Source organism: Calliphora vicina, chromosome 4, assembly GCF_958450345.1.
Source record: "Calliphora vicina chromosome 4, idCalVici1.1, whole genome shotgun sequence".
Lineage (NCBI taxonomy): Eukaryota > Metazoa > Arthropoda > Insecta > Diptera > Calliphoridae > Calliphora > Calliphora vicina.
The window spans coordinates 102,010,449-102,031,966 of record NC_088783.1 but is presented as its reverse complement, the minus strand read 5'-3'; the positions used below and the strand labels follow the sequence as shown (position 1 = coordinate 102,031,966).

The 21,518-nt window shown below is 29.6% G+C and overlaps 2 protein-coding genes across 2 annotated transcripts in view; both read left to right on the top strand.

Moving 5' to 3' along the window:
- The first annotated feature begins 422 nt into the window (after positions 1 to 422).
- Positions 423 to 4,755, top strand: l(3)80Fg (dnaJ homolog subfamily C member 16 l(3)80Fg). Its single transcript, XM_065508005.1, has one exon. The coding sequence runs from the start codon at positions 493 to 495 to the stop codon at positions 2,842 to 2,844; it is 2,352 nt and encodes a 783-aa protein (XP_065364077.1). The 5' UTR covers positions 423 to 492; the 3' UTR covers positions 2,845 to 4,755.
- Positions 4,756 to 11,454: 6,699 nt separating this feature from the next.
- The window catches only part of LOC135956411 (uncharacterized), a 49,500-nt gene continuing 39,436 nt past the window's right edge, over positions 11,455 to 21,518 (top strand). Inside the window, exon 1 of the mRNA XM_065506900.1 lies at positions 11,455 to 11,902. The gene's annotated coding sequence lies outside the window, so the exon portion shown is untranslated. The remainder of the gene's footprint in view (positions 11,903 to 21,518) is intronic.

Below are 21,518 nucleotides of genomic sequence, written 5' to 3'. Positions count from 1 at the left end.
TAGTGCTTTTGCTTAGACAATTTTGTCTTGACAACAAATGTCATTTATTGTTATGATAAATATTTGTCAAGTATAGACATGGGGTTATAGTAAATTCGCTTTGGCCTATTCCAAGGATTGTGTAACCTCCAACTAAAACAAAAATGACCATTTTTTTATTTAAATACGTTTTATTTGTATTAATAAAAATAATATAATAAGGAAATATTTTTGAATTTAGAAAAAGTTGTTGTTTTTAGTTTTTTATTGCTTCATTATAGGAAACATCCTCGTTTTTAAATATATTTAAACAAATGCTGCAAAATTTTATTTCAAGAATGTATTATTTTCAGTGTACTTTAGTACACCATTGGTTTTAAAAATCGTAAGAATTGAGGGGAAAATCGCTAAAATGACATCACTGAAACTGTCCAACACTAGATATACATATTGATTGATTTAAGGGCAAATTTTTATTTTAGTTTTTCTTGAACATAATAGTGAATTTGTGCGATGGTTGTAGTGCATCTAAAGAATATTTTTGTCATTCTTTTTGTTATAAGCTATGGAGTGAATGCATTTTTGACTGGATCTGAAGATCCATATAAAGTACTTGGTGTAGACAGGCATGCCAACACCCAGCAGATACGGAAAGCGTATAAAGAATTGGCCAAAGAATGGCATCCCGATAAGAACAGCAACCCCGATGCAGAGCTGAAGTTTGTGAAAATAAAGCAGGCCTATGAGCTGTTAAGTGATGCTGACAGACGTCGCTTGTTTGACCAGCATGGAGTGACCAGTGAAGATTCTCATATGTTTAAGCAGAAACATGATTACAGTCAGTATGGCAGGTATGCAGCCGATCCGTTGGAAGAATTCTTTGGGAAGAAATTTTATTTTGACCATGACATAAGTGTGTACCACAAGCTGTCCATAACAACAAAGTATTACGAGCAGATTGTACTGCCCAAAAGTCAGACTGTGCCGTACATACTAATGTTCTACAATGACTGGTGTTTCAGATGCACTCATATGGTGGGTGCATTTAAAAAGCTTATTGAAATTTTAGAACCCCTGGGAATACAATTTGCCACTGTCAATGCCGCTCATGAGCAGCGTCTCTTTCGCATGGCTGGATTAAGTGATTTGCCAAGTCTGGTGTTGGTTTTGAATGGTCACAACTATATTTACCGGGAAACAACCTTGACCTCGCAAAAGGTGGTGGATTTTATACGCAAGAAAATGCCATATCGAATTGGCACCACGGTAGATGATGACAATATAGATGCATTTCTAAATGGTTGGATGGATAACAAGGTGAGGGCGTTGATATTGGAACCCCGGAATCAGACCAGACTGAGATACTTAATAGCCGCATTCGCATTTCGCAGCAGAGTGGCTTTTGGTTTTGTGTATTTGGAAAAGGCCAATTGTGAGGAGTTAAAGCGACGCTTTCAAATACATCCGAATCTAGACACTTTGTTGTTGTTCAATGAATACGTCGAACGTCCTGTGGCTAGTGTGTCTATGTCTGAAATTCCAGCTCAGACTCTTAACAGTATTATATCCTCCAATCAGTATTTAACACTACCCCGACTTTCCTCGCAGGAGATATTAGAAGGTATATGTCCCGCCGAATGGAATCGGCCCCGTAAACGTCTTTGTGTTGTGCTGATAACGGAAAATTCAGATGAGCATAATTTTGCTAGAGGTGCTCTAAGAAATATTGCCCTACAAAGCGGCTATAGTTTGGACAAAGTTCGTTTTGCCTACATTTTCAAAGAAAAACAAATGGAATTTATCAATGCCATATCGAAAGGCTCCAATGATGACAAACTCTTGCGCATTGTGGTTTTATGGCGACGCGATACTTCACATGTTAAATACGAGTGGGTCAATGATGCCAATTTGGACTTGCTCAGTTCCGGTCATCAATCATCCGATCATCTAATAAATCACACCAAACAGCGCATAGATCACACTATACAAAAGTTGCTTAAAACCTCAGAAGCTTTGAGTTATGAGGCTTTTGTTAAAAATCTGTTGGACGAACATGCCCAAGGCTTTATTCATGAGTGGATATCGAAGGCCTTATACTTTTACGAATATCTTTTAGATTCTATAGAAGAGGAGCATATACTGGCCACGTTGTCTTTGCTGGGAACAATTGCATTTATGTTTGCCGTCGGCTATGTTATGGTGTACTTTGTTCGTGCTGAGGAGGAAAATCTAAAGGCTAAAGGAGAAATCAATTCCAAATTTGTGACTAAACAAAATAAACATGTGCCCGAACTAAAATTGCACGAGCTAAGGGCTGAGAAGTACAACGGTATGGTACGTTTGCTTAAGCCTGGTTGTAGAACAATTATATTGATAACGGACTTGCAAACTCGCACAAAACTCATACCACCATTTCATAAGTCCGTGTGGCCTTATAGGAAAAACAAAACTCTCATCTTTGGTCATATGCTGATCGAAAAGGGTCTGAACTGGTATTCTGAGCTGCTTAGATTATCCCTGTGTGAGACAAAGAACTTGCAAATAAACCCTAGAAATTGTATTGGTACAGTCATTGCTTTGAATGGTCATCGCAAGTATTTTTGCATGTATCATGCCAAACATCCCGAAACTGCAAGAGGTGTTAAGAGAATGGAAAAGATTACCAGACAACTGGTGCGTACCGACGATCCAGAGAGTGGTGCCTTCTTCACCGTCGGCAACTCGGACGATTCGGATGATAATGAGCCAAAAATTCTGTTGGAAGAAAATCTCTTGGATGGCCTCAGCAACTGGATGGATCGTTTATTCGAAGGCACTACACATAGATATTATATCAACTATTGGCCCGATTTCCCCACAAAGTAAATTCGAAGCGAATAACGAGTATAACGAATATTAATAAGGATATTAATACACACAGACCATCAGTATAGAAACTAGATGGAGAAAACGTTTCTTTTTGTTTTACATTAAATCGAAGATTGGTACATTTAACCGAATAGCCAAACAAACATCAACATATTATAATATATTCCTATATTCGAAATCGGATATAGTTATAGCTGCAAAACTAAATACTTATGTAGAAAGTATGTATGAAAATCTCTTGAACAAATTATTCACGAATTGCTAAATTTCTTTTGAAATTGAGAATTTTTTTTTACAAATTATATACATAGGTATACAGGTTAAAATTTAATTAATTGAATAATTGGTGCCTGAATATAGAAAGAAAAAAATGTTGCGGAAATTTGATGCGTTTTTTAATTCAAAATATATTCAAAACATATTTAAAAACTAGTAAAATTTTTAACATTCGTTACATTTTTTATGGAAATCACTGAACATTTTTTTTAAATTACGAATCATTTCATTTATTGTTTATAAACAATTTGATCATTACTTTTACAAAAACACAGGCTCGTAAAATCAAACGGAAAAATTGTTTAAAATTTTCAGATTATCAAAATTATTTCGAATTTTTATAATAAAAGTAAAAATTCTTAAGAATCCTTTGATTTCGAAAACGTAAAATAGTTATGTACGTTAGGGGTAAAATTCAAATTTGAAATCATCTAAAACATTTTTTTCAAAATCACAAATTATTGTTAAAGGTATTTACAGACGACAATACTGAGTATTACAATTATGAGTATTATAAAAAATTATTCCTGCTTAAACCAAAACCATAGAAAAACATAGTAAAAAAAACCATGTGATAGCAAAAACAACACTCCTACATGTGAATACTTTTTTGAGTTTTTTCTAGTTTCCGCTCTATGTATGTTGTAGCAGCAATAGTTGCTGAGTTGACAGCCCTAGACTGAATTCGGGTCATTCCGGTGCGTAGAACCGCCTGTCGTGGATTGACCGCTCATGTTTATTTCTTTAAGCAATTAATACTAAGTGTTTTCGCCTGTAAATACCTTAATTTATATTAAAATTTATTTTGAAAAAATATACAATAATTTATTTTCAAACTTCAAAGCAATTTACGGGAAGCCTTTTGAATGACACCAAACAAATAAACATATTATTTATCATGTACGAAGAACTTAGAACCGATTTAACATTTTGAAACAATGTTATATCTATAGTGTACATTTTTCATCATTTAATTTTACTCTATATTTATGTATGCATAACAAAAACTCATAGCTAAATTAAAAAAAAAAAATTAATTCGTATTAATAAAACATCTTTTCAATATTTATAGATAATGTGAATAAGCAATCTAAACAACTATGTACTTTCACCATTTCGTTTGTAATTTTTTCATAGAGAAGAACGCCATTTTCTAGCCATTTTTAATAAAAAATATCACTTCTATTTTGTAACTAAAGTTAGCAAACTCCAACAATTCACTTTCATAGTTTTATTTTACAACTTGATAAATTTTTATATCTGAATTAGTATTAATGGATTTTTAATGATCTTTAAATGCTAAAATCTAAATGGAAGTTAAGAGAACATTAAAATAAAATCTAGTCTCACTCAAATCTACCAACTAAAATACCAAAGCTCTTTTATAGCTAATGTTAATATAAAGCTTTATTTAATATATATTATTTATTATTATTATTATTTTTTTTATTTATAATTTTTAGTGAAAATTAAGAAAATGTTTTTCAACAAATAAATAAACAAAATATGGATATTTGCAACGTTTTTTAACAGCCTCCAATTTATGAAATCATTTAACAATGATTTAATAATTTGTTCATAGTATTAAGAAAATTATAAAATAATAAAATAAACATTTTAAAAATCATTAAATGAATTGTATTTTATTTTCGTCGTTATGTTTTAAGGTAGAAAGTATTTTAATTGCCTATTAATTCAGTTTTGCACGAAAATTATACATTTGTACACTCTTGTTCATTTGAGTAGGTTTAGTATTTTCAATTGGAGGAAACAAACTTTTTCGACTTGGTTAACAGTTTCTTTACAATATCGGTATTCACAATGTAGAGTACTTGGCCTAGTAAAAAAGCAGAAAAGCTATTTATTGACAAACATTCAGCTTGACAAGTTATTGGTAGTACACTACTCAAAAATATTGTGTTGGGTACCGGGGCACTGTGATATACAGGGAAATGAGGTAGCAGATGAACTGGACAGACATGGTTCTGATTTAGATCATGGTACTGGGAACGGAAGGTAAAACATCCTATATGTCACTACTACAGGCTAATATTTGAAAGATTCCGAGACTCCACCAACCAATCCTGGAGTAAAGTGTCCAGGCCCCGAATTACCGCACTCGTGATCGAATGAACTATCGTATCGAAAAATTATTTTGATATCGTAATTATAACAAAATGTACTAAATTTTATGCTCGATATAGAATGCCGTAATCTCAAATCAGAAAATTACGATCGAATTTACTCGATATCGAATAATTATAATATATATGTTCGGACCATTAATCGAAATAAACGAAAATCTGGACTTACAAAAAAAAGGCCCTATCTCGCCTCTTATTTCGCTTGATATTTTGGACAACAATGTTTCGAAAGAACTTATATCCAGAAGATGATAAAATGTTCCACATTGGACGAATTGAGTTTCAACATTATTAGAAGAAAATAAGATCAAATGCGTTAGAATTTTATATTATTCCAGCCAAATTTAATTAAGGGAGCTACATATTAACACACACAAAATTATTAAAATTCAAGCTGTTGACAAGTTCTTGATTTATGTATGTATGCCCATTAGGCCGGGTCGAATTGTATGGACGTTCAAAAAATAAAAAATCTTATAGCAGAAACGCAATCTACGAAAATTCTAAGAAAGTTTCTTCAAGAAACCATAGGTCTAAAATCAATCCTATCTTGCGCATTTCCTCTTTTATAAAATAAAAAAAAATTAATACTGAAATATCATTGGATAAAAGACGAAATGAGCAAGATAGGAAGGATTTGATTTTAGACCTATGGTTTCTTGGGGAAAATTTCTTGGAATTTTCCGTAGAATGCGTTTCTGCTATACGATTTTTCGTGAATGCCCATGCTTTTCAATAAGGCAATGTCCTGATACAGTTCAACGGAATCTAAATGTTTTGCTAATTTACAAAAAATCTTAAGTGACTGATAATTAACTAGAGTGTCCAAAAAATGGTTCAACCAAAAAAATGTGTTTTTAAAAAAAACCGTTAAGCGGTTTGGGTTTTGTCTTCCTAAAAACCGGTTTATATTAAATTTTTATTTAATGGAAATTTAACATTTTTGAATTCTTTTATATATTTTACGAAATTTTGACAACATTTGCTACAATTTCCTATAAAATAAATCAATATTTTTAAAAATGTTATCAAAGTTTTTCATAAATATGTTTGAATGAGCTTTAGAAAATATATTTCATTAAAACCGGTTAACCGTCATACAAAAACCGGTTTGTCAAAAAACCGAAACCGGTGGTTCATATTTTCTATCCAGGATACAGAGAAGTCTACTGGAGCACAATATTAAGGACATTTGATTTCATTAATTTTTTTTTTAATTATTTAAAATTATTCTTATAACTTAAAACATTTTATTCTAAATTTTTTATATTTTTTGCTTGCATCAATTTATTTCACTTATTTTATTTTTTTGTTTGTCATTTATTTTTTTTTTTATAATTTTTTCAACACTTGAATTTAAATTGTCATTAACTCTCATTTAGTTCTATATTGTTACTTTTTTATACGCTTATGGTCTAGTTACCCGGCGTATTCATTGTATATTTTATAAATTTATTTTATAAAGTATAATTAAAATAAATAAATATTTCATTAAAACCGGTTAACCGTCATACAAAAACCGGTTTGTCAAAAAATCGAAAAGTTAAAAAAACCGAAACCGGTGGAGTTTACAAAGATGAAAAAACTGGGTTTCGGTTTTGTATACTCTATAATTAACCCTATTTAACAATTTGAGAAAGAACTCAAAGTCCCTTTTTACAATGCAGAAATTGAAAGGCAGACAGACGAAGTTTGTCGTAGAGGGGTTCTAGAGGTAGAGTGTGTATTACACAGGTTTAGGTTAGTTCAAAGCATTGTAAAAGGGGACAAACATGATTTGGCATACACAAATGGGGATTATGCACCCACAAAAAATACATATCGAGCCGTTCTCGCACAAAAGACGTAACCGACAAAAACTAAATTTTACAGGAGAGAATTTTTTTAAAAATTTCTTTGGAGTAGGCCATGGCATTTATTTAAAACTCCGTTAATATATATTATTATATCTGAGATATAGGATGCAGTTTGTTTCAATTTCATATATACACTATATCCGATTTTTTTGTCGCTTACGTTTTTTTCCCGTTACACATTTTATAATATTAATAAAATTATGTTGGTTATGACTAAATTTTTTTATTAAAAAACAGGAAATTTATGTGTAATACATCGTAAGTTTTAATTAAGTTTATACATAAGCAAGCAAACAAACAAATTTAAGTAACATTTAAAGTTTAATGGAAAAATAATTCAAAATTAAATAATATCTTTTTGGACATTTTATGTATAAACACATTTAAAACATTAATATGTTCAAAATTTTCTTTTAAATTTCATATATTTTAAAAGAAAATTTACACGTAACCGACACCTTGCTATTACAAAATTCATAAATAGAAAATAAATGTGTACTTACGTATTTTTTCTTTTTCTCGTAAAATTTAAACTATTGCATCTATAGTTACGAAATTATCGATTTCCATAAAAAAAGGAAAATCGGAACAAATCAAGATCCTAGTAACAGTTTATCATATTTTCTGTATTGCCGACCTTCGGCCGGGCGAAGGGACTACGGTGTATCGAACACCGGCTTCGCTAAAATCACTTTTTCTGTATATCAAAATTTTCTGAAGTACTGTCAAAAAGGAATTTTTGGCTCACAATATTAATAATCAGTACCATATTATATATCATATTAAAGGTATTTTGAAGCACTATTCAATGATACCCATAACGATCAGATTATTTTCCAAATATATGAGAAATGTACTATTATATGTATTGACTTTAAATTCCTATAACTCTTAAACTAAGACAGAGCAGGCAGAAATGTTAACGTATTTGTGCTTCCAATTATGAGAGCTATCAACCCCAACAAAATTTTAAAAATGCAAGCTGTTTCGCTAATCTTGATTTATGCCACAGAATTTGCAAACAAAATAAACTTAATAAAAGAAATAAAATCGACGAAATATGAAATCGAATATAACTACCACAGATTACACAGATACGAAACAAATAACAGTTCTCAAAAAAGGAATATCGAACCATGGCCAAAATTCGCCTTGGTTCTTGGATGTTCTACAAAAACTTTTCAATGGTTGTGTTTGCAGAGCGAGAGAAAAAATACAATTTTCAATAGGTAATGTTGTTTTCTCTTGCCTTATTACTGGAAACAGCTGATTCATATCTGTGTAATCTGTGATAACTTCATTCGATTTGAAAAACACAGTAAATATGAGAAATATTTATATATATTAAGCATCTCGTTATAAAGGAAATATGCCAACAATTGCAGGTCGATTTATTCGATATTCGAAAAATCAACATTTAAAAACCGACAACAGCTTAGCACCGTTTTTAATTAAATTAAAAATTCTCCAATATAAAATATACAAAATATGTAACAAAAATATTAAGTTTTTAAACATCTAATTCCTCTAATGCACTATATTTTATTTTCAGCTGCCGTATAAGTATTAGGGTATTCAATTAATCGGGGTTCTGGTTTAATCGGTTAACCGAGCAAATAATTAATTGGGGTTTAGATTTATTCGGTTAATAATCGGTTAATTTGAAATTATTCGATTAACCGAATAATGGCTATTTTAATTTTAAATTGAAAATACAACCACGAATTTTTGTGGGACCCTCACCCTGGGGACCTTTTTCATTTTCAAACTGAAATTACTCCTTGATGGTCCATGGAAAGTATACCCGCCTCCATATGTATTCCAAGGAAATTTTATCTAGAATCGTTTAAAATCGTTTTAAAAAATCAAAGCGATCCGACCAATAGTTTAGTTTCTATTGAGATTTAAATGAGTTTAGTACGGGAACGTGTGAAAGGGTACTTGTAGTGACTGTCTCGCTGATTGTCGATGTTGGAGAAATCGAAAGCATGATAAAAAAATTTCCAATATCTGAGTTTTTTTTTAGTTTTTTCTAAGCATATCAAATCTTTCGTTATACCATTGGTGTCCTTTTTGTATTGTTTTAGATATTGAATGCTTTTGATAGTTTCGTTAAGTTCTGTACATGTAAATGCAAACAAAATATGTCAGTTGTTATTCTCACTAAAAATTTTCATTGGATGTTCGAAAAAAAATATAATTTTAATCTGAAATTCGTATTTGAATTGAAATGAAAAAATAAATACAAAAAAATATGTTAAAGTGCAAAAAAAAAGGAATTTCGGTTAATCGGTTAATCGACACAAATTAATCGGTTTATTTGTTATTTGAAAATCGGCAATTTTAAATTATTCGAACAGTTAACCGTTCAAAATTAATCGGTTAACCGATTAACGGTTAATCGATTGAATACCCTAATAAGTATGTATCAGCTAATCATAATTATCGTATTTAACAATAGCTATGTTCAATAACTAAAAGTTGTTACTAGTTAGTAACAATTGTTACTGGAAAAGCGTTCATTAATTCAAAAAACTTTCAAGTAGAGCAAAAATCAAGAGCGTATAAATTTTAGAGACTGTTCTCTCGTTGCAAACTATGACAAGTCCTATTTTGAACTCGTAATTGTTAGCAGCTTATATTTCATATGTTTTGTGTTATTATTTATTTATTTTTTGTGGTGAAAAAATGTAAAAAAAGAATATAAAAATTTGAATTGAAGAAAATGTGAGTATTTTACATTTTAAAAGGAATAAAATAAGAAAATTGTGTGTATAAAATAGTGAATGGTATGAAAAGCTAATAATCGATTTTCGACTTTTCGATCAACTATTTTCATTTCGATTTTTACAGTCGATTAATCGAACCCAATAATCGATTTTTTTAATAATCGACCTGCATTTTTGGAAACTATAGCAAATGACCCATATACGCTATAATTACGGATTAAAATCATATTTTGGAAGAGTATTATAACTCCATTATGTTGAGGTGCTCATTTGATAAACCGTAACGGCAAACATTTGACAACAATTTTATGGAAAAAATTTCGTAACACTTTTTATAAAAATTTCTTAAGGTTGAAAAAATTTCGCATTAAAAAATTAGGTCCTCCGTGAATATTTTCCGATGTCAGCTGAAGATTAATATATAGCAAATTTTAATGAAAGCAAAAAACTTAGAAAATACTAAAAATTCCGTAATTTTATTTCTATTTCGATTAATCGTTATCAAAAATCGATTTCAGCATAAAAATCGGAGCATATAATCGATCACGAAATAACCGTTTTTAGACCCTCAAAATCGATTTTCGACCATAATCGTAATCGATTTACCATTCACTAGTATAAAACAATTGTTACTGGAAAAGCGTTCATTTACTTTTTACTATTTTTGAGAATTTAAGAGAGTAATTTTGTATATTTTGATTTTACTCTCTCGTTACAAGTTTTTAAAAGTAAACGAACGGAATCCCGTAACTTCCAGTGATAATTTGTACAAATTATCAAGTACGCGAACACAACTATTGTTAATCGGCATAAGAAACCATATGATCCTTACATTTTAGGTAAAAAATGAGTTCAGCAAATTTATGTAAAACGTTACGGAGAACATTTTTGTAGAATATGTTAACCCTCTAAATCCTTAAGGCATGGATCTTTTTGTCCTTCTTTTAAAAAAGAGCAAAAAACACAATTAAAACAGGGATTTAAGGGGTAAAAATCTTCCGCAAAAATATCCGTGAAATTTTACTATGTCATTCCAAAAATAATATGTTTGATTTCCATAATAAAAAACAAATTCTGCGACAGAAAACCTCTTCAAACAGTCACCTCACACGAACACATGTAAACCTTACCTGACTGACAATTTGACTTTTCCCTGCTTAACCATGATTGACAAACACACCATGTAATTTAGATGGGGTGTTTGAAAGGTCTGACTGACAAGCAGGATTTTGTTGCGCTGCCGTCGTGGAAATCTTGAAAAACAAATACAGAATACAACTCTGTATAAATGAATCAGTGTTACCACAACCATTTAACAATATTTCCTTCACAAAATTCCTTTCAAGAAGACCCACCGATTTTATAAATTCGGCTGTACTCAAGCAAAATAGTTTGGCAACTCTATGAAACATGTGGAACCTGGCAAATGAAATAAATGTCAACACAAAATAAATATACAAAAACAACAAATATACAGAAGAAAAACAATAAATACAAAAAAGAAGAAAAGAGAAAAGAATCTTAAATTTCTGTAGTCATAATTGAGAATTTGCAAAAAACGTTGTATCCATACGAGACAAACATATACAATAAACGCAGCGGCTGTTGGGGAAAATATAAAAAAATATTTTCCTTATTTAAATTGTTTACTTTGTATCTACAGCGAGGTGGAAAAAACCTATCAATAAAGTGAATTAATTTGGAAATTTAGTAAAAGAAATATACTTTTCAAAGAATTATCGATGAAAAATGTGTGTTAATATGGTATAACATAACCATAGTTTTTTTTGAAGAAAAAAAATATTTTTTTCCAAAAGATAGTGAGAGTGTAAAATCGCACTGTGGAAAAATCAAAAAGAAAATTTACAAGAAAGAAGTGTTGTTTATAAAAAATTGTATTTAATAAATTTTTAAATAAAAAAGTAGTGTTCGATTGTATTATAGAAAGTAGTAACAAACGGATATACACAACTGTAAATTTGTTGTTTTTTGTATAGTGCTGCCTGATTTTAGCGTGTATACGCAGTTCCATGAGTGTGTGTGTGTTTGTGTAAGTATTTTTTGTTGGTTTTGTTGTAATAATGTCCACCTTTTTTTCTAAATTAAGTAGGTCAATTTCAAAATACCATACATAATCATTCTTGCCAATCTTCTTTTTATAAATATATTGTATCTACATGCTTTATAATTACATCAACTTCTTTTAAAAGTGCAGTAGAAGTTACAACATATTGACCTTCAATTTTCTACAATTAAAGTGAAAAAAGTAATTTACGTTTTAAATTGGCATTCACAATAAAAACGGCGGCGTCATCATCCTTTTATTTATATTTGTATGTATATACTACATACATTTGTATGTATGTCAATAAACATCTAACCACCCCCTCCAAATATGTAAATACATACATATGTATTAGACTGCTTCAAAAAATCAATTTATATTTTTTTGCCAGTAACTTCCTTAGAGTATTTTTCCTTTTTGTAAAAATATGATTAATTTTCTTATATAACCAGTTATAGAAAAGAAAAAATTAGTAGAAAAAAAATGGGACTTGCTGCATAAATAGTAGGACTTGATGCAATAATACTTAAAATTTCCAAAAATACAGTGAACAATTTTTTCCGGTCATGTGAGATGTCCCCTATAGGGCGGTATGCTTAAAAATATATGGAGAAAATATTTAAATGACCAGCAATATTCCATCATTTTGACTACTGATGTAGTAAAATAGGTATTATGTTTTTAATTTCTTTCATAAAATCTTTTAGCTATCTTTTCCCTTTATTATCAGACCTATAAGAGGATTATTCTCACTGCAAACCAATCGAAACATAACATGTTCTTTGTGAGGAGACAGTGTTTTTTGTAATTGACGGTAATCTCAGATTCTCATTTGACTGGCATATCATTAATATATCAGCAGACTGTGAATACCTATTTAAAATAAAAATAATTAAGTATCTGCCTTATCGGTTTTTTTTTATAAAATTAACTTTTTGCCAGATAACGCAATGTAAGTTTTTATTTTTCTTGGATATTAATTATTGCATTTTAAACCATTAAAATTTCGAAGAGCCATTGCTACATCTCAGGTTTCAAAAAATTCTAAGAATTACATGCATCTTACTCCATTCATATAAACATCTTTGCTGCCAATGATATGAAAAATGTTCTGTGATTCCCAGAACTATGTATATTTGTGTTGCAGCGCTTCATATTTCCATAAGTGTACTTAAACACTCTCTAACTTTCTCTACTTGAAAAAGTTGAATTTCTGTGTTATGTAAAATTTGGCTCAGGTTTATCTATCATTACGAATTTTGTCCGTGGTGTAATAATGTTTTATAAATTTAGAAATTGATTAGACAGGTCTACAAAGATTTTGGTACCGACGCAACTAAAACTGATTTTAATATATTCGTTACCAAAGTTTACCAAGTAGTCCGATTCCCGCCCGGGAAATCCCGGGATTTCCCGTAAAATTATTGTCGGGAATTCCCAGGAAATTTAAATTTTTTCCCGGGAAAAACGGGAAATTTAAAATTAATTAAAAATACTTTAATATATTTAAATATGACATCTCTGCTTAATGAATGGCTTGTTCCAAATATTAGTGGATGTTTTAAACACCATTAAGGATACAGTAGAAGCATTAAGCCGAAATGAAACCATTTTTCTGATAGGTGATGCTATAATGAACACACTTTATGAACAGCAGTTATCTAAAAATTCTACGATTTCTCAAAAAACGATTCATTCAACTAAATTAAACCTAAAAACTTCAACATTATAAGATAAATTATAATATAAAAACACAATGTTAAAAATTTATGGATAGCAAATGTATGAACGTCTATTTGACCACATCTGTTCAAAGCGTTGATGATGAGGTTTCCGAAATACAAATGGAGCAAAATTTTAAAAACCAATTAGAATATTCAATCAATATTGAAAAGGAAAGCCCTAAACATTTAAAATCAAATGCTGAAAATTTTAAGCGGGAATTAGATTTATTTGAAGCAAGTAGCAATCGGAGAATACATTTTGATTGTCTTTATAATGCTTTAATAACGATAAAGCCAACACATGTTTAAAGCGAAAGAGTTTTCTCGTCGAATGACTTATTGAAAGCATTAGTAATTTTGACAAATCAATTTTTTAAAAAAATAGTTCTATGACGGACATATAACATAAAAATCAAAAGAAAGAATCTAAAAAGTACATTAAAAATCCCATTAACATATTAATCGACATCGAATTATAAAGATACGTTCACAATTTCTAAAATTTTGTGACACTTAATTGCTCTTTTACTCTACTATATCATACTATATCACCGCTAATATATAATTTTATAGAACAAGTGCTCTCCAAATATTTTAACAAACTTTTTTTGGTTTTATGTGGGTACAATTGAATTATAATGTATTGTTTTTCTTTTTTTTTTTTTAATAAAATGACACAATTTTATAAAATAATTTTCTTTTATACTTATTTTTCTAGTTAAAAAAACATTCCCGGGAATCCCGGGAAATGAAATTTTTCATTCCCGTTTCCCGGGAAATTAAATTATCCGGGAAACCCCAAACCCTATTCTTAACTGAGAAATTGCTGGGGTAAATGAAAACGAAATTAAAGATTTTACAACATTTTATTAAATCACTAGCATAACCCGGTGCACTTCGCTACCCCTACCCTAGTAAAATTAAAAAAATATGAATGGATTTCTGATAAAACCTAACTACATACAATGCATTGCAATGGTACGAAAATAACACATACAAAATATTGATAATCTCTCAATTACAGTTCACTTGATATTCGAAAATAACTAACTAATTTGGTCTTGGAGATACCACTGCTCTGATCCCACCCACTTTTAAACCTTTTATGTAAATATCAAGCTTTACTTTCCTTTGTAAGGCAGGGGTCATTCCTACTAAGCCGAGTTAAACTTCGAACATGGATCAGGAATCAATTCGTATTTATCTCACCTCCGTAGAATGGTAATAAATTGATTGATGCAGAGTTTAAATACCTTTAGCATTATAGTTCTCGAGATATTCAAAATGATTTATTTACTTTGTGCCACGACCACTAATGCAATCCCGACCATTTTCAGCCAATCTATGTAAAATGGTAAGAGAGCCATGCGGACAAAGTTTGAAGAACCTTGCAATTATTACTTTGTATGGGAGGTGACTCACCTCCTTTTCCGACCCCTCCCATTTTGGTTCCCCAGACACTCGAAATCAATATTTACTCTGTATGGAAGGTACTACGCCCTCTAATCTAATTCCGTCTATATTCAGCCTTTGATAAATTTAAAAAATTGTTTATGATATGGGAATTTGAAAATAAAAAAAACACCTTCAAAATATATTTTTTACGTGACTTTAAATTACTAAAGTCTTCTTCTTTGTTTTCTATAACAACTCTCACTTAGAACAGAGCAAAATCAATACTGTTTAACTGTTTCTCATATTTATTTACAACAACAAATTGGACAAACATGCATTGCTTTGTTTTCATTTTAGCTTAAGTTTCACATGTACACGTTTTTGCATATGTGTTAGTAACATCTTTCAACGCTTATAACTCCTAAAAAACTGAACCGATTTCAATAAAATATATATTCTGCACATCTGTGAATAAATCCCTTTATAATGGTATATTTTTTGCCCAAATTGAATGTTTAATATGAGCGTAAAAGGGGTCTAAAGAAATCGACTTGCCTATTAATATTATGATGTTACAGGTTACAAGCCTATTTTGTTAGATTTTCTACGATGGATGTCATTAAGACACTTACGTGTGATACTCATACAGTAATCTGCCATTATATGTTCATCCTAGTGACCTTGAAATCTATATTTCATAAATTTTTAATCTTGATGAAAATGTTCTCCTTGTTTTTGTTCTTTGTTCCTTAGTCTATAACTAATTCCTCTTAATTTTCAGCCTTCTGATTTGCAAAGAAATTAAGAAATCGTTGTCTTTTATTAAAAGTCTTATTTGTGGGCCATCAAAAATACCAGCTTTTGTACTCAATCCTGGAAACTTTCTCGAAAGATGTTGATTCATATGAGATGCCACGTCGTCTCAGTATAGTAGAGGACTTTTAGCAGAAGCTAAATCAGGATGTGTCATTTTCGATTATTCATATCATGTAATTTAATAACACAAATGTAACAAAACATTTTTTCGCGATGAGGAAAATCAATTTATTTATAGAAAAAAGCTACACGTAGGAAAAAAAAATTAAAAACATTATTGGTGTTACCAATGCAAACCTAATTCAAAACCACTAATGGTATCTCGGCACCAACCTTTTTTTTCTTTCTTTATTTGTTGACCTGTCTTATGAAAATAAGGGTAATTATATAAAGCATTTGAGAGATAGAGATTTGATCATTTTGTTAAACAATTACTAAATTTGTTGAGTAGAATATAAGCCATATTTGACCCAATGGGCTTGGTTTTGAATTTACCAAAAAACAGAATTAAGAAATGATAAAAAAAAGTAATAGGCATGGCATCTGAAAGAATAAATTATGTACATAATTAGATAAATTTAAATTATTTACCGGTTGCTAGATTTAAAAAAAATGTCTTTCTGCATTTCAATATTTTCTTAAACTTTTATTAACTCTTCAATAAATATAATTATGTAAATACATCAAGTTAACGAGTATCAATGTGATAATGCATACGAGGTTGGGTCAATAAGTCTGCAACTTTTTGAATTTCCCGGTTCTTAACTGAAAGGACAACACTGCTCCTGTCAACAGGCATCTGCCAGTCATTTGAAAGCCATTGATAGCAGACTACCTCGTGACTTGAGGAGAAATTGGATAAAAGTGAATTTGGCCTGCTCATTAAGCATTATTTTTTGCGGGAAAAAAACATCACTCAAATATAGGCTATGTTTGATATTGGAACTCTGCACTATCAATTTCAATGGTAAAAATGTGGTTTACTGAAATTGAATGTGATAAAAATCACGATATGGTGTTGGCCGATCGGAGATTAAAATTGTTGAAGCCATAGGCATGGCTCAGTGGTTTAAATTTTGAAAGATCACTTGGGTATGAGAAAGCTTTCCGCAAAATGGCTGCCGCGTTTGCTCACAATCGAGTGCAAAAAAGTGTACACACTTGTGCAGTTTCCATGGCAAAAATGCATCCTATTCTCCGGATTTAGCCCCGAGTGACTATTTCTTGTTTCCAAACCCGAAGAAATGTCTCGGTGGAAAGAGATTTGACTCCAACCTTGAAAACATCTCACAAAAAGTACCTATTTTGATGACCTCGATAAACCTTATTTTTTGGAAGGGATAAACAAATTGTTTAAACGTTGGACAAAGTGCATAGAAGTCAAAGGAGACTATGTTCGAAAATAAAATAATTTTTTTTTCCAAAAACCAAAAATCGTAGTAAAATAAAAACCTGTTTTTTCGCGTATTACTTGAGTTATTAAAATTCGGTATTCTACAATATTTTTTAAAAGCAACTACTGAATCTCACATGTAACTGGTTTTTAAAATTTTGCATTATTGTGGACTTTATGATAGATAGAGGGTTTTGCTTTTCAAAAATATTCAATGTGTATGTATGAATATGATCAGATAGAGGGTTTTGCATTTCATTAAAAATTAATTATTTTGATTTCAATTATGCCATCTGTAATTTTTTAACGTAATTTATTTAAGATAACGGCTAATTTAATATTAATTTGTTTGTCGAACGTTTTATGCTAATAATTACATAAGATAAAAAAATAAATCATAAAAATAATGGTATGCCGGTGGTATTACGCTCTTCAAATCTTGCAAATTCTTCGTCCTGGTCTAATGGAAGAAAAAAACATAAGTTTGTCATCATTGTAATTATTAAAGAAATCATAATGCATCAAACGCTTTTTTTACGATTTCATTGAGAATTTGAACAGTCTTCTTGGCTTCTCTATTAATTCTAATTTAATCGATTGGCAATTGTATAGATTGATTTTACAACTTTATTACTATCCGCAGCAAAATTGGATAGAGCTATAGATAAATAATGGTTGCGGTTTTGGTAGCCACAACCATGATGATGACACTTTAAAAGCAGAAACTTTTTTTAAGCAAATTCCAACTTAAACCATTTATTTTTATTCCATGGACCTTATATTTTCCAAAAATAAAATGGTAGAATATGTATGTTCATGGTAATTCAATTCATAATCGGATTTCGCTATTTTGATAAATGATTGAAAATTGTAAAATTCATAATCAGCGTGCAAAAATTAGTAAGAATTTGCAAGAAGAAATTATTCCAAAAAAATATTTGAAAATTAATTATTTGAAAAAATAGAGGATTTTGCATTCGGAAAAAATTCATTGTATAAGATAGAGAAATAAAAAAATTCAAATAAAACAGCAAAAAAAAATATATGTTCGTTATGAAATTCACACCATAGATGAGGGCTGTTTTACTGAACATTTTACCATCAAAAAATCATTTTCGAGAAAATCAAAGATAGAGGATTTTGAATATAGTCCCTCGACATCCTGCTATCTTACAAAATACTTAAATCAATAAATTTGTCAATACCAGTTCAATTCATAACGTGTAAACGATATTAATTAAATCAGCCTATTTTGATGTAGAACGACTTCTTATAGTAAAAGAAACAATTCCGATGTTAGTAGAATTGATTTTTTGTATCCAAACAATTTTGTTGAAGTCTAATGTCCACACAACAGTATACATACATATATAATTACATATTGTATCTGCTGTTTAACATTCGGCATTTTTTACATTTTTCACGTTACTATATTTTCTGTGTTTTTCAAATATTTGACAACATTCCATACAAGACAAATATTGAGTACAAAAAAGTAAACAACAACATTTGTATGTAAATTTAACACCCACTAAAACAGTCAAGTTTAGCATTGTATCCTTTAACTAGTAAAGGGTCTTCCAATAGGGACTTCAGAACTTTGACAATAGGTAGCATATTGTTGAAGCTACATCTACCAAATTGGCTGTCATTTATTCAGTTTGTTTTACCAAATCACCTTGAAGGGATATAGTGTTGAAAAACTCTTGCAAACATAAAGTGGTTTTATCAAAATTGGTGTTCTGTTCAAGTAATGATTTCATCAAGAAATCATCTACAGTGATTAGTATCATTTCTGGTTGAATAGGTATGACAACAAACAAAATTATCGAATTTGGTACCAATACAAGAGCGTGAAATACATTCCGAAAAGTCACTGAGAATGAGATCGTGTGGTGTTTTCTGGCTCTCAAAGCCAAAACATAACATTTTGCATCGATCTAATTTATGCGCCAGAGTCATGGAAAATTTTACATTTCGGATAAACGGCTTAATGAAAGCCTCTTTAGTTAGTGATTATTGACATGAGTTTTAAATTATGACTAAAAACCGAAAAGCAAACAGAAAAACTCAATCAAATATTCCTTAATGGAAAATAGTGAATATAGGAATAGTTCCACTGCTAATTTTGTTCAAAATTAAAAGCCAAAACATGCAAATATCTTAATCTTATGATTTGACGACATTAGGTTATTTTCTCTGGTGATATGTAAAATCTCAGATCTATGCAGATAAACCAGAAACGATCGAGCAATTGGAAGCGAATAGGTTTTGAAAACGACAAAAAAATGTAATTTTGATTTATGAAAACCAATGTAATTTGTTGTTAATCGATAAAGAATTTAATTCTAGATTGAATAATAACTTTTTTGTCGCACTTAAAACCGATTCCGATAATGATTGGATTCTATGACAACACCGATTTTCTCTAAATATAAATATTTAAAACTGAACTTAGGAAACTTGTTAAGAATTTCCCGAAAATTTATAAAAAATATTCTCGGGAATTCCCGGAATTTTTTTTATAAAGTTATAAAATTTTCAGTTTTGCCATAGATTTCCCACTGTCATAAAGTTCAATGAATTAGATTTTGTTTTTTTTATATATAATAACATTTTAATAAATAGTTATTATTGTTTGATGTGAAAGAAAAATCCCGGTATTTGTAAAACCCAGTCCCGTTTGGAATCCCTAATATATATAACCTAAGTACATATGTACAAATATATATATGAATTGTTTTGTATCTTATACTAATATCTGTGTTAATAGTAAATTATATATATAATACATATGTAAATATATAAGTTTCTTTCTTGCCTTTTCTTTACACATACATTCATAAAACAAAGTTTTATATTTTAATTTGTTAATATCATATGAACAGAAAAGAAAGATAAAAATAAGCAAACAATTTTCATTTCTGTGTTTCTTTTATTAGTGGAAAATTATTAATTTAGGAGAGCTGATGATGATAAACAAAAAGCACAGATTGTACAAACAAAATAAAATTATTTGTAGAGATTTTATCTTCCAGAGTTTAGTAGTTTTGTTCTGAACTCTTGACCTTGCTAATGTCATTTAAGGAGGTATACGTTTTTTTTATGAATTACAAAAACTTTAATCTCAATGACTATTTTTAGAGAAGAACTAAATATTGATCGAATTCTAGATAAAGATTTGAAATTCGCACAATAATTATGTATGTATAATATTGTAATTAAAAGTAACGCCCTAATCTAGATTTACATGTCATTAGCACATGTAAAATTTACATAAGTACTAACATAGGTATGTAGAAGTATGTATACAAACATGTAGAGTTGTATAATATGAAAATTCATGTTTATATATAAAAGTCAAAGTTATTAATAAAAAATTAAATACAAAGTTAATGAAAAACAAGTAAGAGAGCTATGTATATTCGGATGTGCCGAATCTTAGATACCCTTCTTCAAATTATACTTAAAAATAATTTTTTTTTAAATATTTTTAGGTAAATAAAATGAAAATTTTTTTTCGAAATTTTTTTATAAAAAAGTTTTTTTAAATTTTTCTTTTCGAAATTGTTTTTTAATTTTTTTAAAAAAAAGTTTTTTCCAATTGTTTTTTTAATTTTTTAAAAAAAAATTTTTCGAAAAATTTATGACAAAAAAAAATTCGGTTTTGACCCATTGTAGGTCCAACTTACTATAGCTTTATATACATCGTTGCAATGGTCTTTAAAATATCTATCATTAGATATACATATTGTCTATATTAATGACTTAGTAATCCAGATATATGTATATAAAAAATAGGCCAAAATACATTTTTCATTTGCCCCTAAATAACTTACATACATGATTCATACATCAATATACATCGGGAATTCTTCCGGCTCAGTTGCTATTTAAAATCGGCCCACAGATGTCTGAGATATAAGGAAAAAACCGGGAAAACCTAGATTTTTGGCCTATTTTTTATATATATCTGGATTACTAAGTCATTAATATAGACAATATGGATATCTAATGATAGATATTTCAAAGACCTTTGCAACGACGTATATAATACCATAGTAAGTTGGACCTACAATGGGTCAAAATCGGAAAAAAAATTTAACCCGAATTTTATTTTCACAAAAAAAAAAATTTAAAAACCATTAAAATAACAATTCCAAAAAATGAAAAAAACAACTTTGGAAAAACAATAAATTTTGTTTACCTTAAAATATTTAAAATTTGTATTTTGAAGTATAATTTGGTGAAGGGTTTATAAGATTCGGCACAG